The sequence below is a fragment of the Ochotona curzoniae genome, unplaced genomic scaffold, assembly GCF_017591425.1.
Source record: "Ochotona curzoniae isolate NIBS_2020 unplaced genomic scaffold, NIBS_Ocur_1.0 contig_2699, whole genome shotgun sequence".
NCBI lineage: Eukaryota > Metazoa > Chordata > Mammalia > Lagomorpha > Ochotonidae > Ochotona > Ochotona curzoniae.
In genome coordinates this window covers 1039248-1059300 of record NW_024465561.1, presented here as the reverse complement: position 1 = coordinate 1059300, position 20053 = coordinate 1039248, and the positions used below count along the sequence as shown (strand labels likewise).

Below are 20053 nucleotides of genomic sequence, written 5' to 3'. Positions count from 1 at the left end.
GGCGAGGGCATGGGTGGTGCCGCCCTGGCACCTTCTCCGAGTGCTTGGACAGATCTGAAGGCTGTCAGCTGGAGGCTCAGGGGAGCTCATCTTCAGGTGGAGGCTCTGAGAGGGAACACTGGGGGAACAGAGGCAGCCCCACAGCACGTGGCCACCCGCCTGCGTGTAGGTCCATCCCGGCTCCTGAGAGCAAGTGCTATGTGCCAGTGGGGGGTTTGGTAGCGGCTGACCTTCCAGTCACGCCTGGAGCCATGCTGGTGCACTTGTCACAGTCTTCCATGCCTGGCTCCCTCTCTCCCCAGGAGATGGGCATCGTTGTAGGCCACATAAGTGGCGGTAGCAGCAAGGGACAGGGTGTGTGAGCCAGGCAGCCAATGCCAGGGTGCCATCCTTAGCTCAGGTGTGTGCTGGAGTTCATGCAATCTGCTCCGGTGTGGAACCAGGCTGTGTGGCCTGTGGCATTAGGGTCCACACCAGGATGGGGTCGTGTGTAACCTGCCCACCCACCTCACTGCCAACAAGGCTGGTCTCATAGCTGGTGGAGCCCCTGAGGGCAGCACAGGGCCTACCCACTGACGTCTCCGCTATTCACTGCCCTGCCTCACTCAGCACGGTACGCAGTACTGAGATGGGTGGATTCAGATGCTCCTGGGCAAGGCAGAGGGCACACCTGCCTGTCCCCAGGCTGAGGAGATGGCTGGGAAACACAGGCCGAGCTCCAGTTCACCTGGACAGGGCACCTCCTGTGTTCTAGACCTTTCTGCCTTTCTCGGATCCTCTGCCTGGCCAGCCCAAAGGCAACCAGCAGAGGCAGCCATGGGAGGACGGAAAAGGGAAGCAGGCAGTGGGGACTGCAGGTCCAGGTCCTGGGCAGACTGCGGCCGTGGGCGGGCCTGGAAGCAGCTCTGTGGGAGGGCGGAGGTGCCTGCACAGAGAGGGGTCAGCCAGGGGTGCAAGCGCCACAGCATGCTAGCCTGGGCCTGGAGCCTCGCAGGTCAGGCCCTGCATCGAGCTCACCCCAGCCAGAGGGCTTTCCTCAGCACCACCACCCTTGGGCATGCAGCCTTCCCCAAGGCCCAGGACACCTCCAGGAAGGACAGAGCACCAAGAGAGCGTCAGTGACATGGAAGAGCCCTGGGGACAGCCCCAGTCGGCCACAGCACAGCCTCACAGAGCAGCGGTGGACAGAGGCCATGGGCGAGGGCTGAAGAGGGGGGGCACTTCACTGCACTGTTTAACTGTGCACTGTTTAACTGAGCAGACCGGGTAGGTCCTTCAGCTACCTACAGGTAATCCGCCCCAGGAAAGTTCTGGACTTAACTACAGGTAGTGATGGCTATTCTGAATGCGAGCAGCTGGGTTCACGGGAAGGGAGCCCGTCTGTGGGCGCAAGGGCTCTGCTGAAGGAACGACAGGCAGGGCTCACTCCCTCCCAGACCAGAGGCAGGCATGGCGTTAAGCAGGTGTGCATCTGGGCCAGGGCTGCACACGGAGTCTGTGTTTAACCCAGGAGAGCAGCTTCTGGGGCAAACACACGCGGGCCTGAAGCCATCCCCCACACCTCCGGGAACCACCAGCCCTTCTCACAGCTTCCTCCTCGGCGAGGCAGTCCCACGTGCCTCTTCAACTCCACGCACTGTGGCTGTGTCCCTGGAGACATCTGCTCAGGTCTCAGTGGGCAGCCAGGAATGCCCTGCCAGAGCCAGCCTACTGGGTGGGGGTGGCAGCAACATAGCGGGACACAGTACCAAGCTCGTGTGACCATGTTTATTGAAACCATCAGCTCTGCCTGCCTCACCTCCCAGGGAAGGGGTTGGCGCTAGCCCGAGGCACCCCCTGCTCCTCTCCCTGCAAAAGGAGCTCCACGTGAAGCCGGAGCCTCCTGGTAACCCACCGAACTCCTCCCACTGCCTGCCCCTGTTGGGGGACCCTGCCAACTTCCTCGTCCCAGGGTAGGGGGGAATCTGAGTCTCCCCCTGAACAGCCACCCCAATGGAGGGTGGGGGCCAAGCCCCAGATGTTTCGCGTCTCCAGATGGGGAAGTCACGGCCCCCCGTCCATCTGCCAGGCCTGGTGCCGCTCTCCCCTGCCGTCGGGGAAGGCTGTGTGTGCTCCTGCCGTGCCCTGGGCACCCAGGAGGCTCCCTGCGTGACAATGCTCCCTGGGCCTCAGGCCAGCAGCCGGCTATACTCGGCCAGGGCCGAGGACTTCTTCACTCCATCCCAGATGCGGGCAGCATAGTGGAACCTGTGAGAGAAGGGTGTCAGTCAGCGCTGTCCCCATGGGGCCTGGGCAGATGGGAAACCAAGGCCCACGGATGACAGAACATGATGCTGAGCTTGGAGCCATTTACTTGGATACAGGCAGGCGCCCGCACTCCCGGGGCGGGACTGCTCCCACCGCACCACAGGCAGAGGCTGCCAGCGCTGGGGCTTGGAACAGACCTTGTCCCCCTGCTCAGAGCCGGCCTCCGTGGCAGGGGTGCTAGCCCTGGCTCCCCAAGCCTCCCTGCGCCCACCAGCTGCACGGGAGACCCGCAGGGGAGCAGAGCTGAGACTGAGGGGTCCCTGAAGGATGTCAGGAATGGTGGGAACAAGGTGAGGGAGGCTGCACTGAGCCAGGCCACTGCCCCTTCAGCCCTGTGGAGGCTGTGAGGGGGTGGCTGGCCACTGCAGGGCTGGGTGCAGGGGCTCCTGGCAGTTAGGGGGCACCCAGTCCTGGGGGTGTGGCTGGGCCCACGGTCCTTTCCTCTGAGTGTCAAGGTTGAGTGGCCCAGCACTGAGAGGTCCCTGGGAGCAGCCTGCTCTGAGGGGGTGGGTGGCTCATGGGGTCCATGAGGTGGGGAGGAGCGGGTTCAAGGGGTCCCATGGCTCCTCTGAGCGTCCCCTTCTGCCTCAGACTGGCTGCTTCCATAAAGCGCTCTTACCAGTTCTTCTCAGTGAGGATGGTGTGCGAGAGCTGGGGCCGGGCCATGGACATCACCTGGCTCCGGAGCTTGCTCACCAAGGACTGGAAGCTGGGGTGGCCGCGGTACCCGGGCAGCAGGGAGAAGAGGGGGCTGGAAGTGGGCCCTGCAGTGCGAGAGATGCCGTGACGGACAGAACCTCGGGACGGCGTCCCCTTGCATCTGGGCCTCAAGGAGCCTGCAGGGCTCAGCCCTGGCCCCTTCCTCCTGTGAGCCCTGCTCCCTCACCCTGGATTCCAGCACCCCCTCACCCAGAGCCCGGGGCATCTCTGCAGGGGACCGCACCTGCTCGTGGCAGGGTCTCACTCTCTGCCTCGCTGTCCATGAAGGGCACCAGGAACAGGTTGACCTCCGAGTCCAGGAAGTCGGGCGGGAGCCCTGGGAAGACATTGCACTGCAGCATGGACAGGGTCCCTGCAGGGAAGGACGGGAGACACGTCAGTCTGCAGGCCCTGGGCACCAGCCGGCTTGGGGTACAGAGACGCCTGGCGGGGTGCTCCTCACCCTTGTAGCGCAGGTGCGAGTGAGCCATGAGCTGGTCGATCATCAGGTGCATCTGCCGCAGCTTCCGGGGACAGAAGTCCTCCCGGCGGGCCTTGTTCTGCAGGAACACTGTGGTCGAGGGTGGCCCGTGAGGCCTGGTGTGGCTGCAGGCACCGCCCGTGTCCCAGCTCAGGTCTCGGGGGCCCCAGGCTCTGAGCAGGCATCACAGTCACCCTCTGCTCCCAGGGGGCCCCTGTCTGATGGAGAACAGCCAGGAGTCCCTCCACGGGCAGCAGGCAGGAAGCTGCAGGGACCCAGCAATGGTTCTGTCCTATTCTGAGCCCAGCCAGGTCCCGGTTTCGACGCCCCACCCTCAAGGCTGAGGCAGAAGGAAGCTGAGAGGAAGGGCCCGACTCCTGCTGCCCCTGCCGCACAAGCCCGCCTCACCCAGGTGGGGGTAGTACTCGGTGCCCTCCTCAGAGCCCGACGAGCTGCTGGACTCATGGCTGGGGGACGGTGTGGATGGCTTCACCATCTCTGCGGTCTGCAGGAACCTGGCGGGAGGACAGGCTGCTGGGACACCCTGAGGTGCTGAGGTTCAGCTCACGCTCCTCACAGCACTGAGGCTCCAGCCAGCGCCCCCACATGGTCACCCTGAGCGCCTTTCAAGAGAGGCATCCACTGTAGGCCAGGGGCCACAGTGCAACCTGGCAGGAAGCACAGAGCTCTGTCCACCCGCTGCCCGGGGCTGGACACACCTGGCAGGGCTCGCACATGTGGCACGTCCGTGTGCTCCCTCCCCAGGTGTGCCCCCTGGAACTGCAGCTGCGATTGTGCTCACAGCTCTGCTTGGCCAGGACCAGCCCCTCTCTAGGCCAAGAGCAACTGAGCCAGTCTGGGCTGCGGGAGTTTCAGGCAGGACCCCACTGCTGTGCCCTCCACACTTCCCAGCTGCCCACGGAGGCCGAGAGCAGGTCTCCGGGCGCTGACTGGTGGCCGCGCATCACTCCCCTAGCACCCATGTCAAACGTCTACCTCGCCTAGGCACTGAGCCACCCTCCTGTGACCAGGTAACGGGGAGACCAGCACAGGTGACAGGAGTGGGACACACAGCTGAGGAAGCACCAGCAGGGAGATGCGGTCGGTCAGGGGTCTCTAGCAGAGGAACAGAGTGGGGGGTCCCTGAGCTGCAGGGGGAGGGGCTGTAAGGCCAGCCACGCTGGTGGCGGGGAAGTCCATGCAGGGCGTGCTAAGACACGCTGCCGCTGCGCTGGGGTCCCCTCGGCTGCTGAGCCTGGGCTCAGCGTCTCGCTCTCCTCCTCCGCCCACTCCTCACCTGTACAGGCTGAGGTCTGTGAACCAGTCCTGGACCACGATCACCACGTGGCAGACCGTGAAGAGGAAGGCCGCAATCTGGAGAGACTGAGGGAACAGGGAGGGGTGGAGCTGAGGGGTGACAGGCGTACAGGGTTGGGGGGCTGGTGGGTGCTGGCGCCCAGCCTGCCGCCCACACTGGCCCAGCTCCCCCACCTGCATCTCCACATAGGTGTGTGGCAGGGTGTACTCTGGCGGCAGCTTGCGGTCGTTGTTGATGAGGTGGTCCAGGATGGAGGGGCTCAGGATGGGCTACAGTGGCAGAGAAGGAGTGCGTCCAGCCGGGCCCCACTGCCCACGTGCTGGGCGGTGCAGGCCAGCACACAGGCAAACACAGTGGGCGCGTGCTGGGAGTCGGGGTGGTACCCCAGAGGATGGAAGACCCCGGCCTCTCCCTCCCTCACATAAAAGCTAAATTTCACACATGGGGAACATTCCAGAGCCCTCCCCCCACTCCTCTGAGATCACCAGCTCTCCAGGGAGAAAGCCGCTAACACTGACAAATTTAACACATACGCGTGCATGAGTCACATCCCTCAGAGACTCCTCCTGTTGTCAGCTGTTTCATTAGCCTTCAAAACTTGGCTAAGATAATTACTCAGGTCAAAGGAACACAGACTATCGTGAAAATTGGCGAGGTTCTAAAGCTCGCACCAGGGAGCGTAGAAGAATGGCTGGAAAGCTCCCCAACTTTTCATCAAGGCATGTGGAAATGAACGTGATGGGAGCTCAGCCGCCCTCCGGCTGTGGGGGACGGGCCTCCCACTTCTCACCCTGAGGTGAGGGCTGCCCCAGGGGGCTCTGGGAGGCTACACAGGTGACAGGGCAGACGAAGGGACCGAGAAGGGCTGATGGTCAGAGAACCCGGCGCCTCACCAGCTGTGCGGGTGCCACCCCACGGGGCCCTCACCCAGCCCAAGAGGCGTGGCTCTCACTTCAGAAAAGGGAAGCCCATGGGGTGACCATAAAGAGAACAGGATGTGGCGAGCCCAGGGAGGTGACCCTGGCGAGTGTGGTAGGGCTGGATGACCGCAGTCTGACGGAGGCAGACTGCCCGGCTCCGAAGGGCAGGCCCGGGAGCTGAACTCCGTCTGCAGCCAAGGCAGTGACAGAGGGCCATGCCGCAGCCAGTTCCAGAGACGCTGAGCTGGGCCTGGACACCTCACAGGAAGCCGACGAAGACTCCCCTGCCTGCTGTCAGGACAGCTGAGGCCGAGGCAGTGAGCCCACGCAGGACTAGGCCCACACTCCTCAGGCTGCGTGGCAAGAACACGAGAGGCACGCAGTGCTTGACAAAGGACTGATGGCCATGGCTGGCTGCGCGCACGAGGGGACGGGCACCTGTGTGTCCAGGAAGACGATCCGCTCTTGGGTGATGAAGAAGTCGATGCCACTTGTCTGGTTGCCCCCGCGTTCCTTCATCTCGGCGCTCTGGGCCCGGAAGACGTAAGCCCTGCGCAGGGAGGGGGCAGGACTCAGGGAGGTCCTGGGTCACGGCCAGGGACGCCTCCCGAGCAACAAGCATGGAAACTGCGGCTCCCCGCTGGCCCACAGAGCCGGCTGGCTGGCTGGCCGTCGTAGCCCATATGTGCGAGGCCATGCTTCATCCACAGGGTCGCTCCTGCCTGTGAGTAGAGGCTGCCACGGCTCCGCCAACAAAGCCAGGGCCTGCAGTCTGAACCTCGGCTCTGTCAGCCTGGCCATGTGGGTCTGGGCCAGTTCCTGAACCTTCTCATGCATGAAACAAGGGATGGCAACAGCACCCAAACTGTGGACCAGCATGCAAGAAGCACCGAGAACGGTGCTATACATGGGCACCTGTCAGCTACGACCTGCCCATGTGCCAGGCACGGGAAAGCAGCTCTAAATGCTCCCACGGCGAGAGTCCCTGCCTCAGCTGTTTCCCATCAGTCATGGAGGTCTCCCCTGTTCCTACCCGAGCTGGGTGCCAGGGAGCCTTGCCCAGTGACTCCCCCTGCCTCAGTGGGTGAGCTCAGGGACAGTACTGACTGATGGGGTCGCTCATCTGCCCGGAGCTGCCTTGCTCAGCACAGGCGGCACCCCCCCCCCCCCGGACACAGGCGCCACAAGGAGCTTCCGTTCTTGCTCACAAATCACGGGACTCACCACCCGTGGCCATCACAAAGGAGGAAGGCAGTGCTCTGCGTGGCGACAACAGAGCCAGTGAAGATGGGCAGGGCTGTACCCTGCGGACGGTGCGACTCCCCTGCCCTTCTCCCTGCCTGCTCTGTTCCTGCGTCCCTACCCCGTACCTGCAGAATCCCATTCTAACTCGTGCACGTGGACTCCCCATTTTCCCATGGGAACCTGGCAGGGCTGAGGCCAGCACAGAGCTCCCGGCCTGCGGGCATCTACACTGCGTGAGGTGCTGGTGGCTCCTGCCTCCTTAGTTTTTCTCATCCTTCAGTCTGGAGCCCGAGGTGAGGAGACACGGCCATGGTCAGCCAGCGGACAAGCAGCAGGGCTGGCCCAGCGTGGGCCCACCCGGTCCTGTGGCTGTGTCACCCACTACCTGGGGACAGGCAGGCCGGCAACCCTGGAGCTCTGCTCATCCCTGAAGGGGGAGTGAGGCCTGGGAAGGACTGCATCTTCTTGGGGTGGCATCCGGTGGCGATGATGCCTGCTCCTTCCCCAGGGAGGTGCCCGCCTCCTGCCTGGGACCCTTCACCCCACCTGAAGTCTCACCTCTGGTCCTCCTCTGGAGTGTTAGCTGACAACAAGGACATGACCATGGACTTGCCTGTGCCCTGGAGGCCCAGGACACCAACCACCAGCACGTCGGTCTGATCCAGCAGGTACTGTGGAAAGATGAGGGAACAGGACCTTCACAGACCGTCTGGGACCACCTGCCCACCTGCCTTGGCAGCTTCGGGAGGAAACTGTGTGCTCCCAACCCCCTGATCGGGGCAAGGGGCCCCTGCTTCTACTGCACGTCATGCTGAAGCTGCATGGAACACTGCGGGCGCAAGGGCAGCATCTGAGAGAGCGCTCGGGGAGCCAACTCAGCACAGACAGTCAGCAAGGACAGAAACCCTGAGGAGAAGGAAGTGCAACCGTGGGGAGGAGGGTGAGAGGGGTTGGCCCAGGAGGACGGCAGTGGGGGAACTGGAGTCACTGGTGCTGACCCTGGCACAGCTCGGCACAGCTGGTGGGCATGCTGCCTCTGGGTTCTTGGCTGTGCCACTTTAGAGCCCGTCCCCTCAGGGCCACCAGCTCTACTGACTTTGACCACTTGGGGGCGTAAGAGACACTCCCCAAGGGAGGCAGCTCCGCCTGGGCACACCACACTGTCCCTGCCAGACTTTAAACCGGAGATAAAAGGTGAAGCATGGGCCCGACCACAGATCAGGGAGCTGTCATCAGCCCAGGCAGAGTCTGGGCATCCCTGTGGGACGTGGCAGGCACAGATCCTGGCATTAACAGCTCTGCCCCTCAGTCCCACACCAGCCACAGGTCAGGGGCTGAACAGCCTGGACAAGCAAACACAGGGCGTGGACTGCGCCATACAGAGTTCTGCATGAGCAGGGGACGGCGCAGGTGCTGGCTCTTGTTTTCAGAGCTCCTCAGCGAACATCAGCATCCGCCTGGACAGGGAGGCAGCTAAGGTGTCAGAGAGCACGGGCTGCAGGGGCTGTGTTTGCACAGCCGAGCAAAACACAGCGGCAAGGGAGGGAACGGGCGGCCAGCCCAGGAACACGAAGGCTGACCCAGGGCAATGGGTGTGGGACGGCGGCAGGGACAGGCCCCACAGCGACAGGGGAGAAACAGCCACCGGCCGAAGTGGCAGGCCTGCTGTAACTGGGGGGCAGGAGGAAGCAAAGCGCCCCCGAGGCTAGGAGAGCAGCACAGCGGGCGTTGCCGTGGCTCAGCCCTGGGTGGCCGGCAGCGGGCACACCGGGCTCCCGTCCTGCCGTGGCTGCTGGGTGGCCGTACCTCAATGGCGCTGTCACACCAGTTCATCTGGTCGTCTACCAGCTTGATGCTGTGCTTCATGCGCTCTGGGGGCAGCAGTTTCGCCTGGCCCACGACAGCTGGGGACAAGAAGGTGACAGGCGGAGGCGGCGGTCAGGATCCACAGGAGGCGCCGACGGCGGGAGGCCCCTGCCTGGCCCTCACTCACGGTCCATGGCTGCCGGGGCGGCGGTGCCCATGCCCCGGTTCTGGATCTGGTACACGGGCTGCGTTGGCCTCTGGCCCTCCTTCTCGCCCTTGGGCGGCGTGGGGGCCGCAGGGGGCGGCGGCGCGGCGCCCTCCGGGGTGGACGCGCTGGGCACAGCCGTGGGCCCCTTGCCCTCCTCCCGTGGCTTCATGAGGACGATCGGCTTCTCCAGGGGAGCGGGGGCCAGCGGGGCAGCGGGGGCCGGCTGCGGTGCTGGCTGTTTAGACTGTGGGTCAGGCCGGCTCAGTCAAGGGGGGAGATCCCTGCCCCAAGTGCTCCCTTCCCACCCTTCCCGGAGGCTCCTTCCCCCTGCCCCCACTCACCCGCTCGGCGGGGGGCTTGGAGAGGATGATGGGGGTTTTCTGCATGACCGAGGCGCCCGTCTCCTCACTGCCATCCTGTTGGGAGGAAGGGTACTGACTCAGGCAGGCTCCTGGGGCCCCAGAGGGAATCCTGTGAGCCCAGCCTGTTATCACCTGCACTCTGCACAGAAACACACGGAGAGGCAGGGGCTTGCCCACAGAGGCAATGGGGCAGGGTCTGACCCAGGCAACCCAGTCCCAGGTCTGGAGTGTCACCATCCCGAAGTGCTGCCCTGGGGAGAGGGGCTGGGTGTGTGCTGTTGCTGGGGGAAGCGGGGACCTGCTGAGGCCACTCTCACTGCCAAGTGGGGCAGGAATTCCCTCCTCACAGACTGCCCAGAGAGGTCCTGCCCACGGCAGGTGCACCTGCCATCCAGCCTTGCCGGGAGACTCACTCCCACACCCCAGTCTCCTAGTGCCTCTCTTGACGTCCTCCACGGGGAAGCCTGCATTAAGGTGTCAGGGTGCTAAGAGTGCTGAGCCCTCCACAGGTGAGCTGCCTCCCCCACACCATGAGGACTCTTCCTTCAACTAGTTTACAGAGAAAACAGTGACACGTGCCAGTGTGGCTCCGCAGAGAAGGACGTTTCACGGGGGAGCCACATGCGCAGTGTCCATGGGCATCCAGGAGGCTGCCCACCATGGGGGATGATGGACAGACACCCTGGGGTGGGGTGGGGGTAGAAGGCCCAGCCCGGGTGCCCTCAGCAGGCGGCTCGGGGGCTATGGCTGCTATGCGGAAGGACACAGGACGTAAGAAGACGTGGGGGTCTACAGGGGTCCTGGAGGATGTGAGGAGGGTGAGGCAGGAGGCCAACGCTTGGCAGTACAGGCTAAGGCCAGGCTGCCATCTGGGGCTGCCCGCTCAGGGACAGCTGCTGAAGGTGTGTGAGATGGCATGCTCTCCAAGAGGATGTGTGAGGAGACTGGGGGGCACTGGGACCAGAAGCACGACCCAGCAAGGGCCTCCCACACCCCTTGCTTTTCACGGCTACCCGCGTTACACTTCAGCCATGGCCCCCCACCTATACAACTTGGGGTGCAGGCTATGGCAGGGCAGGCTGGTGTGCAGGGCGAGGCTGCCACGCCCCATACTGGCCCTGCTCTGGGTGTGGGCCCACCGCCCAGGGACCATGCCTTGGGCTAAGGCCCTGTTCCAGGGGATGCACCAGGCTCTCCCTCAGCGGGTGGGTCACCTTACCCAGCCCCTGCACAGGGCAGGCTGCTCAGCTCAAACCTCCACGCCAAGGGCCCCAGGCGCTAGCCAAGGGCCCCTCTCTTGCTCACAGCAACCAGCCCTGGCTCCTGCTTCCCCCGGAACCTGCACATGCGGCCACCTTAGGGTGCGAAGCTGCTGTCCTGTCTAGAATGCCCTTCAGCTCCGACTGCCACCTCCTCTCGTCTGGTTTCTGCACCTCAGCTCCTGCCCCGGCACACTCATCCCCCACAACAGCGGGCTCTTGTCCATGGATGTCCCCAGCACTGGTGCACTGCCCATGTGGGCACCTTGGGGAACCCCATCCCCAAAGGCTGGCCTCACACTCAGTCACTCACCCGTCTCTCGCGTTCCCATGGAGCAATGTACTCTCTCTCCCGCCCCCCGGGCCCAGAGAGATTCTGGGGGCCCCCGGGGCTGGGTTCCTTCCAGCGCCGCCGTCGCTCGATCCCGTATAGCCCAGGCTGGCTGTGTCCAGACTCAGACATGGCCGCCTGCAAGGGAGCAAGAGGAGGTGGGGCCCAGGGCTCGCCCTGCCCTACCTGTGCCTGCTGCAGCCATTCCAGGGCCTGGCCTTGCAGAGAGGGCCCCGTGACCGCAGCCACTCCAGGCCTCCAGGCCTTGCATCTCCCCCACAAAAGTGAAACCCTCAGTTCCAGGTGGAGTGTGTGGCTATCCAGAACACTCCTCAGCCTGGACTGCAATGACACGGCGGCCACATGGCGGCTTTCACTGAGCAGAAAGGCACACTGGCCGAGCTGTGGCTTAGCAGCTTTGGGAAGACAACCCTTCCCAGACACAGCCACCTGTCTTCTGCCCCTTCTTCCTCCTGAGGGGAGGATGCAGATATGGAGTCCGGAGCTGAAGCCACCTCCCTGGGCTGTGAGGCAAGTAACTGGAAGGCATGTTCAGAAAAAGTGTGTGTGTGAGGGGAGAGGTCACAAATGAGCCTTGATCTGCCTACCTCTGCAGGCCGCCAGGAACCCACTGCCCTCACTCAAAACCATTCCCCCACATTGCAGTGCTTCAGCACAAACACACGCCACGGGTGTGGGCTCACGCGTGGATGGAATGCTCTTCCCGCCCACCCACAGACAGGCTGGTCCGCACCAGGGCCCAGGGTGCCTCCACGTGCTTCCGCTTAGCTCCGCTCCACAGCCGGGCCTCACGCTGCAGGTCTCGCAGATTCTCACAGGCCCCAGCAGCGCTCAACCCTTCAACCCTCCTGAGATGTGGGCGCTGCACATGCAGTCCGGCTCCCCCTACACCCCCACCCTGTACCCCCAGAGGGTCTGCATCCAGACCCCCAAGCCGTGATCTGAGGGGCCGCGAGCACGCGCCTGCTGGCCGCACTCCGGCCTGTCTGCTGGTCTGGAAGTGCTGCGCTTTCCTGGGAGACGGCCAAGGGTGCCAAGGCACAGGTGGTGTGGTGACAGGGGTGAGGGCAAGGCACAGGGCATGACCCACCAAGCCCAGACCGGTCACTCAGCCCTGAGCGCCCACGTCGCGTTCCCTGGGTCCTCCCCCCAAGCCCCGGCCGTGGAGACATAAACAGGCTCTGGACTCGGCCCACGCTTGTTTACCAGATGTGGGGTCATTCCACTGGCCAGGCAGTGACTTGTCCAGCCCCTCTCATTGCTCCTGACCCCCCCACTGGCCACACGCTGACCTGAGGGTCACCTTCTCGGACTGGAGGCCCAGGCCTGTTTACACACACCAGGACAAGGGCCGCATTTGGCATCTAAATGACGGGTTATGGCTCCGACAAGTCTCCCCAGGGCCTGGGGTCCCTCCTCCTGCGCCCTGCTGGCGGCTGGCACATGGCTCTCTACCTCCCAGGGCTTGTGTATCTGGGCCCAAGGTTCCGTGGGGAGTGTGCCCGGGCCCTGAGTGTCTGTTCACACAGAGGGGAGGGCCGCTCCTCCCAGGAAAATCCATGTCCACGGTGTGCCTGAGTCCCTTGGGGAGCGCCCCAGAACTGCAAAGCACACGTACACGCATTCCGAGGGCATCTCCTCCCCCATGGCTGTTTCCTTTGGGAAGTCCACCAACCATTAGCCAGCTGGGCTGCGTAGGGTCCCCTTACTAGCTACCCACATATTATTTGGTGGGGGGGCATGGATAAAACTTCAGCAGAACTTCCCACTTAGGGAGACTTCCCAGGACCTAAGGTCCACCAGGAAACTGCCTGTGGGTGCTGGTGCTGGCAGTACGGCCCAGTCCAGAGTCCCACTTGCTCCATTCCAGGTCACCGGCCTGTGAAGGACCTGGAAAAGCGGAAGATGGCCCAAGTCCCAGGACCCTGGCCACTCACACGGGAGACCCGACAGAGTTCTTCTTTTGCGGGACCAAGAACATGGAAGCGCTCAGTCTCGCCCCACTCCTTTCGGAGTACCTGATTTACAAGCAGATCTTAAAGTAACATACATATGGGGACCGGAGCAGTAGCCCAGCAGCTAAAGTCCTCACCTTGCACACCTCATCACATGTGGGTGCCAGTTCTAATCCTAGTGGCTCCACTTCCCATCCAGCTCCCTGCCTGTGGCCTGGGAAAGCAGTTGAGGATGGCCCAAAGCCTTGGGACCCTGCACTGCGTGAGAGACGCGAAGGAAGCTCCTGGTTTCTGGTTTCGGATCAGCTTAGCTCTGGCCGTTTGGGGTGCTAGGGGGAAGCACTGGACAGAAAATCTTCCTCTCTTTCCTCCTCTCTGTATATCTGGCTTTCCAATAAAAATAAATAAATCTTTAAAATACACACACACACATACTTTCATTGGGAAGCAGATTTTCAGAGGACAGAAAGCTCTTCCGCCTGCTAGTTCACTCCCCAAGTGTACACAACGGCTGAAGCTGAGTTGATCTGATCCGAAGCCAAGGGAGCCTGGGAGCTTCTGGGCCTCCCAGGCAGGTGCAGGGTGCCAAGGCTTTGGGCCGTCCTCCACTGCTTTCCCAGGCCACAAGCAGGGAGCTGGATGGGAAGCAGGGCTGCAGGGACACAAACTGGCGTCTCTATGGGATGCTGGCGCTGCGAGGCAGAGGACTAGCCTGCATCGCGACCAGTCCCTTTTCAAATAAATCTTTATAAAATGTGTACATGGGAAGCTTAATTGCTAACGGTGCACTTTCGTCCCCGCTCTTCCTGGAACTGGGGACTTCTGCTTGGGGGCCCTTTACCCCATCGTAACCATGTACGTACGAGCAGGTTTACAATTCTCTGCGGGGAACCCCGCCACAGAAGTTTCCATGAATGTATTTCTCTGGTATTAGGGACAGATGGGCCCTCTGTGAGGCCATTTCCAGAATGTTCCTGGAGGGACGGATGGGGAGGATACAGACTTTAGCAGGGTCGCTCAGGACTGGTTTCTGTCCTCACATGAGCGTCCCACAGCCCAAAACGGGGCAGGGAGCGGAACAGGACATCCTGACCTCGGTCTCAGCCAGAACCCGGCCCGGCCGCGCTATTTAACGGCCAGGGAGGGGGCGGGGCGTGCCCTGCCCCGCCCCCGCGATGACGCGCGAACCCCGCGCCGGCTCGCGGGCCCCTTACCTCACCCAGCTGCGGATTGGCTCCCGCGGCGCGCGCTTTCCCGAGTGGGGGCGGGGGACTCCACACAAACCACTCGCCAGGCAATGGCGCCTAGGGGAATGTGCGAGAAAGGTGGAGGACGGGAAGCGGAGACGCCGGCCACGCGGGAACCGCCTTCTGTGTCCCGGAAGCGGCACCTAGGCACGGCAGGCCCGAAGCAGGAAGAGAAGGAGCTATCGCGAGGCCAAGCGGAAATCAGGTCGCGCGGGCTGCTGGCTTTGCGCATGCGCCGCGGTGCACAGCCGTGCGGAGGTGCGAGCGCGCAGCCGACTGAGCATGCGTGGATGAAGAGGGCCCCAGGCTTCAGCGTGGTCTGACAGCGCGCGTGCGCGTCGGCACCCCAGGGGCGCTGGCGGGATGGGGCGGACGGCTCCGGAGGTTTCGGGTTCGAGTCCCGCCTCTTCGGCGGGGGTGGGACCTTGAGAAGGCATTTCAGTGTCATGGCTGAGGGAGTCAACGCTGTTGGGTTTTGGGATGAATCAGGCCTGGCGTGCACCATGGAAGAGTGTGGTCTGTGGCGGGGATCAGCTTTCTTAAGGGAGGGCCCTGCAAGCGGACACACGCTTTAGGCTGAAAATTGGAGGAGACTTGGAGCCGTTCTAATTATCTTCAGGCCCGCCCGCCGCGCGGAAGAGGTCCCGTTAAGGGTCAAAAACCTTGCGCCAGAGGAACCTGGGTGTGGTCGCAGGACTTCCTAGTCGTTCATTTCCCAAATGACCACAGTGGCAAGAGCTGAGCCGATCCGAAGCCAGGAGCTTCTTCCAGGTCTCCCATACGGGTGCAGGGTCCCAAGGCCTTGGGCCGTCCTCGACTGCTTTCCCAGGGCATGAACTGGATACCAGTGCTACAAGATGGAGGATTAGCCAGTTGAGCCATCGTACTGGGACCTTAAATGTTCTTTTAAAAAGTTGTGTTTCAATGGGTAATGTGTTTGTGTTGGCAGAATTCAGGTGGCCTGGCCCAGGGCGGTAGCCTAGTGACTAAAGCCCTTGCCTTACACGTGCTGGAATTCCTTATGGGCGCTGGTTCATGTCCCAGCCTTTCCACTTCCCATCCCGCTCCCTGCTTGTGGCCTGGGAAAGCAGTGGAGGACGGCCCAAAGCCTTGGGACCCTGCACCCACCTGGGAGACCTGGAAGAAGCTTCTGGCCCCTGGCTTTGGATCAGCTCAGCTACAGCCATTTGTCCATTTTGGGAATGAATCAGCAGACAGAAGATCTTCCTCTCTGTCTCTCCTCCTTTCTGTGTATCTGCCTTTCCAATTAAAAAAACATAATAATAATAATTCAAGCGGCCAAAGGGGGCACACAGGATTGGGACTCTGCTTCTGAGTGGAACTCTTTCTCCAGGCCGTCGTCCCAGGCCAGGGGAAAGCATACCAGTTGCTCAGACAGACGGACAGGAGTGCCATCCATGGGGTCTGAAGTCGCCCTGTGGGTGATTAACCCAATCATGTGAGCGTAAGTCTGTCAGTGTCACTTGTCTGCTTCTATCACTTGAATTTTGCAATTGCCCACCACGCTCTGTTGTCAGTTTCACATCTGGGCGATGGGAGGAGGAGGAGGGGTGGGAGTGAGGTCTGTGGGCCTGATGCTGACCTTGGACCCACTGCGCAGCTGCATTCACGGCACTCCCCCCACCCCCGTGTAACAGAAGCAGCGAATTGAGTCAGAGAGAGAGTAGGGCCTCAGCCTCCTCGCAAACCCAAGCCCATCTGGCCCCTGGACAAGCTCACACTTCCCGGCCAGGCAGCCTGGGCAGCAGTGAGTCAGCGGCTAGGCCTGGGACGCCACCCCTGCCGCGAGCCTCGTGGTCAGACCCAGTGTCAAATCTGTACCAATGTGTGTGCAACAGTTTCCCTGTGAGCAGGCTGCTCCTGGAGGCGTGGGTGGTGGTTAACATCCTGGGGTAGCCAGTGCAGGTGTGTGGCAATGCCAGGAGACCTGGCAGTGCTGCGGGAGCAGCCTTGCTGAGTCATAGCCGGCGTGCTGTGCGTCAGCAGCGTGAGGAGCCACGGCCCCGCATGGTGCATTCCTCTCCTTCCCAGATTCTCTGCTCATCCCGTTCTGTCATCCACGAGGAGGGGCTGTGGGCTGGGGAGCTGCCGCGAGCCGGACAAAGCACTTGCAGGAATGTCCTCAAAGACTTAGAAGGAAAGGAGGGGGGCGGCGGGGGGGCTAGGGAGATGTGGCTGAAATGATGGAACGTGGGAATTCTGGGAAATAACTTAGGAGGGAGCCATCCATAGCAGTCACTTGGAAATTGCTGAGCATGGATTTGAAGCGTGCCTATCACCTGCACGTGGAAGTGTGTGATTCAGTGCGTGGGCTAAGGACCTCAGTGGAGCCATTTCGATGTTTTTCATCAGAATGTTCCGCTGGAGGGCAGGGGTGGTTCAGTGGCAGCCTGTGATGCCAGCATCCCATGAGTGCTGGCTGCTCAGAATTGGCTACTCTGTTGCGGATCCAGTTCCCTACTAAGGCACCTGGAAAAGCAGCCGAAGATGTTCCAAGTGTTTGGGCCCCTGCATCTACGTGGGATCCCCGATAGAACTCCTGACTCCTCGCTTTGGCCTGGCTTGCCCCAGACCTGGCTGTTGGAGCTATTTCCAGGGGGTGAGGATGGTGTGGACCAATAAGTAGAGGATAGCCCTCCCCCCCACCCCCGGCATGAGGGCCAGGTTTGTGGCATGCTAGGGTGGGCTGGGCCATGGAGCTGAAGATGGACCTGACCAAGCAGCTGTAATCACCAGTGTGTTTGCAGGCTGGTACAGATGGTAGAGTGAATGAACCAGGCCCCTGTACTATCGGGACTGGGCCGCCTCGATGCCTGTGCAGTGGACGGCATGCCCAAGTGCATAAATGGGGCATGACAGCCAGCTCACTTGGGCCCGCAGAGGAAATTGCATGCTATGTCAGAAGAAGGAGAGAGCAGAGCAGGTTGGGCAACTCTCCTGGCCAAGCTTTGGCAGCAAGTGTCCGGGAGAGTGGATACACTGGGGTGGACGCTGTCAGCCAGTGGGCCTTGGAAGGATTTTCTCATCCTTGGAGCAGTGAAACCATCTCAGAACTATCAAGATCACTCAAGCAATACCCTCAGAACATTCTCCACATTGGGGTTTTTAAGATGACATTAAGTAGACGTTCCCATCCCCGGGTACTGATGTAGTTTGGCAGTTGGGAGCAACCCCCCCTGCTCCCCATCCCCCCTCCATACAGGAGAAGAGGGAAGAAAAGGAAGATCGGAAGCATTTGTACCCCCATCTTCTCGCATGCCTTGACCCTCCCACCCTGAGCATTGGTCCTCATGAGCATGCATCCTGGTCAACTATATAAACAGCATCAAAAATAAAATAGAATTAAATTTTTTAAGAATTTTATTAACATGTTAAAAAAGAAAGAAGAAAATATCTTTGTCTCCCTTATGGCTCTGCCTCTCAGATAACCAACTTTTTTAATTAAAAAAGTGAGACTGATGGTTGTTGTGGCGCAGTCCATTTAGCCACCACTGCAGCTGGGGTCAAGTCCCTCCTCCTCCTGATTCAGCTTCCTGTTGATGTGTCTGGGGTGCAGAGAACGATGGACAGGTGACAGGTGGAGGCCCGGCTCTGGCTTTGGCCCGTCCCCAGCTGGTGGGGGCATTTGGAGAATGAACCAGCATATGGAAGACCTCTCTGTATCTCTCAATAAGTACATTTTTTTAAGTGTTTAAAAACTTTATTTGAGAGGCAGAGTGAGAGAAAGAGGACAGAGAGAAGTACCGTCAGTCTGCTGGTTCATTCCCTGTGTGGCCACAGTGATCAGAGCCAAAGCAAGAGCTTCGGTCTCCCACATGGATAGCCAAAGCAAGAGCTTCGGTCTCCCACATGGATAGCCAAAGCAAGAGCTTCGGTCTCCCACATGGATAGCAGGGGCCCAAATACTTAGAGCATCCTCTACTTCTCTTCCCAGGCAACTTAGCAGGGTGCTGGATCAGAAGTGGAGCAGCCAGGACCCAAAACAATACCTGTATGGAATGGTGGTGCTGCTTGTGGCAGCTTTACTCACTATACCACAAGGCCCCAAGTAAGTACAGGCTTTTAAAAAGAAAATATAGGGGCTGGCACTGTGGCCTAGCGGCTAAAGCCTCGCCTTGCACGTGCCAGGATCCCATATGGGCATCGGTTCTAATCCTGCCAGCTCCGCTTCCCATCCAGCTCCCTGCTTGTGGCCTGGGAAAGCAGTCAAGGACAGCCCAAAGCCTTGGGACCCTGCACCTGCGTGGAAGACCCAGTAGAGGCTCCTGGCTCCTGGCTTCGGATTGGCTAAGCTCCAGTCGCTTGGGGAGTGAATCATTGGATGGAAGATCTTCCTCTCTGTCTCTTCTCTTTGTATATATCTGACTTCGCAATAAAAATAAATAAATCTTAAAAAAGAAAGAAAAAATAGAAATTAGGGGTGGGATTTGACACAGTGGAGCTGCGGCTTCAACACCAGCATCCCGTGTCAGAGTGCCTGGCTAGGGGTCCTGACCCTGCGCTCCTGCCCAGCCTCCTGCTAATGTGCACCCTGGGAGGCAGCAGGCAAGGGCTCAGCTAGGCAGGTGTCTGCTACGCACGTGGCAGACCCAGGTCCACTTTCCAGCTCCTGGCTCTGGGGCCTTGGCTTGGCCCGGCCCAGCCCTGGCCATGCAGGCATTTGGGGGAGTGATTCGGTATGAGGGCTGTCACTCTGCCTTTCGAACGAATGGTGAGGGTGAAGGAAGTGTGAGTGACGGACGGGCAGCGGGAGAGACTGAGGGGACGGCCTGAAAGAGGGAGGAGGCGAACCTGAGCAAGATGCTGAGGCTAAGTGAAAGACAGGTGGGCGTAGGGCCTGCGAGGGAACAGCAAACCCGGTTTCGGTTTCTCCCGCCAGCCCCTCACTATGCTGAGGAATCGCTGTGGGTTTCCCCCACGCACCCACCCAGCAACCGCCACTGCGGCAGCAGATCCCCGCTGGGGCCCTTGGGACACTGCCAGCAGACCCCGCGGGTATGACAAGAGAGAGATCTTCCCAAATGCCCGGCCGTCATTTCTGGGACTGGGTCAGGCTAAAGCAGAGAATCCAGAACTTGCCCCAGGCCTCCCACAGGGGTGGCAAGGGCTCAGCAACTCAAGCCGTCACCTGCTGTCTCCCCCAGGGCGCATTAGCGAAGGGCCTGCCCTCTGATCCTGGGTGTTTTTCTGACTTGTCCACAGAGGCATTAGGGGATAAAGAGCTCGCACACAGCTGCCGCCCAGTCATCGGCAGCTGTCACCTTCTGCTTGCCCCGTGCCCCTCCTCCTACGAACAAGTGCCTTATTTTGTTACAAACCGGTCACAGGTGTGCCGTGGTTTTACCGAACTACGGTTGGCCGAGTTCTGGAGCCGCTCACCCGCAGGTGACATTGAAGGCTGTGGATTTGCTGGGAACACTGCCCAGTGCCTGGAGGGGACAACTGGGTCTCCCCCGAGGAGTAGGGGGCACAGAAAGAGGGGACAGAAGTGGGGCTAAGTGGAAGCAGGGACATGAGCCACGGTCCAGAGCCCCGGGAAGCAGAGGTGTATGAAGGAACCACTATGGGACAGTGTCTGGAGGTGGGCTGGGGTCCGCATGGAAGCCGGCATGCACCCCGCCGCCCATCTGTGCTAGGGGACCCCACAGCGAAAACACTTATCCATTCTTGAGGGGGAGTTATCGCTTGAGTGAGGTCAAGTACAGAAGGGTGCAGACCTCGGAGGCCTGAGAGCGTCTAGCTAGAGTCAAATGTGGGCTGTTAGGTGAGTGGGTTTGTAGTTCTCTGAGATTTCATCTACAATGTGTGTGCTCAGTAAGCACCATAAAAAAGCAGGGGGTGGGAGGCAGGCCCAGCTGGGTGATGGTGTTAGG

At 61.1% G+C, this 20053-nt stretch overlaps 1 protein-coding gene across 4 annotated transcripts; it reads right to left on the bottom strand.

Moving 5' to 3' along the window:
* Positions 1 to 1762: 1762 nt before the first annotated feature.
* SMG9 (SMG9 nonsense mediated mRNA decay factor) lies at positions 1763 to 14347 on the bottom strand. Of its 4 annotated transcripts, none has more exons than XM_040976196.1 (14): positions 14127 to 14347; positions 10919 to 11074; positions 9326 to 9400; positions 8964 to 9228; positions 8777 to 8874; positions 7529 to 7641; positions 6164 to 6275; positions 4979 to 5074; positions 4785 to 4870; positions 3896 to 4002; positions 3470 to 3577; positions 3251 to 3379; positions 2927 to 3071; positions 1763 to 2247 (listed from the first exon to the last, which is right to left on the bottom strand). In XM_040976196.1, exons 2-14 carry the CDS (start codon positions 11066 to 11068, stop codon positions 2169 to 2171), a joined length of 1563 nt encoding a protein of 520 aa, XP_040832130.1. In that variant the 5' UTR covers positions 11069 to 11074; positions 14127 to 14347; the 3' UTR covers positions 1763 to 2168. The 4 variants fall into 4 exon arrangements, 3 of the variants coding, with proteins under 3 accessions (XP_040832130.1, XP_040832132.1, XP_040832131.1); XM_040976198.1 differs by having other exon boundaries at positions 8964 to 9219; XM_040976197.1 differs by lacking the exon at positions 14127 to 14347 and having other exon boundaries at positions 10919 to 11245.
* Between the last annotated feature and the right edge of the window lie 5706 nt (positions 14348 to 20053).

Coding starts and splice junctions, on each gene's coding strand:
- SMG9 (XM_040976196.1), bottom strand. CDS start 11,068: ATGTCTGAGTCTGGACACAGCCAGCCTGGGCTATACGGGATCGAGCGA. Junction 9,401..10,918: donor CATGGGAACGCGAGAGACGG/GTGAGTGACTGA, acceptor TCCTCCCAACAG/GATGGCAGTGAGGAGACGGG. Junction 2,248..2,926: donor ATCCTCACTGAGAAGAACTG/GTAAGAGCGCTT, acceptor CTTCTCTCACAG/GTTCCACTATGCTGCCCGCA.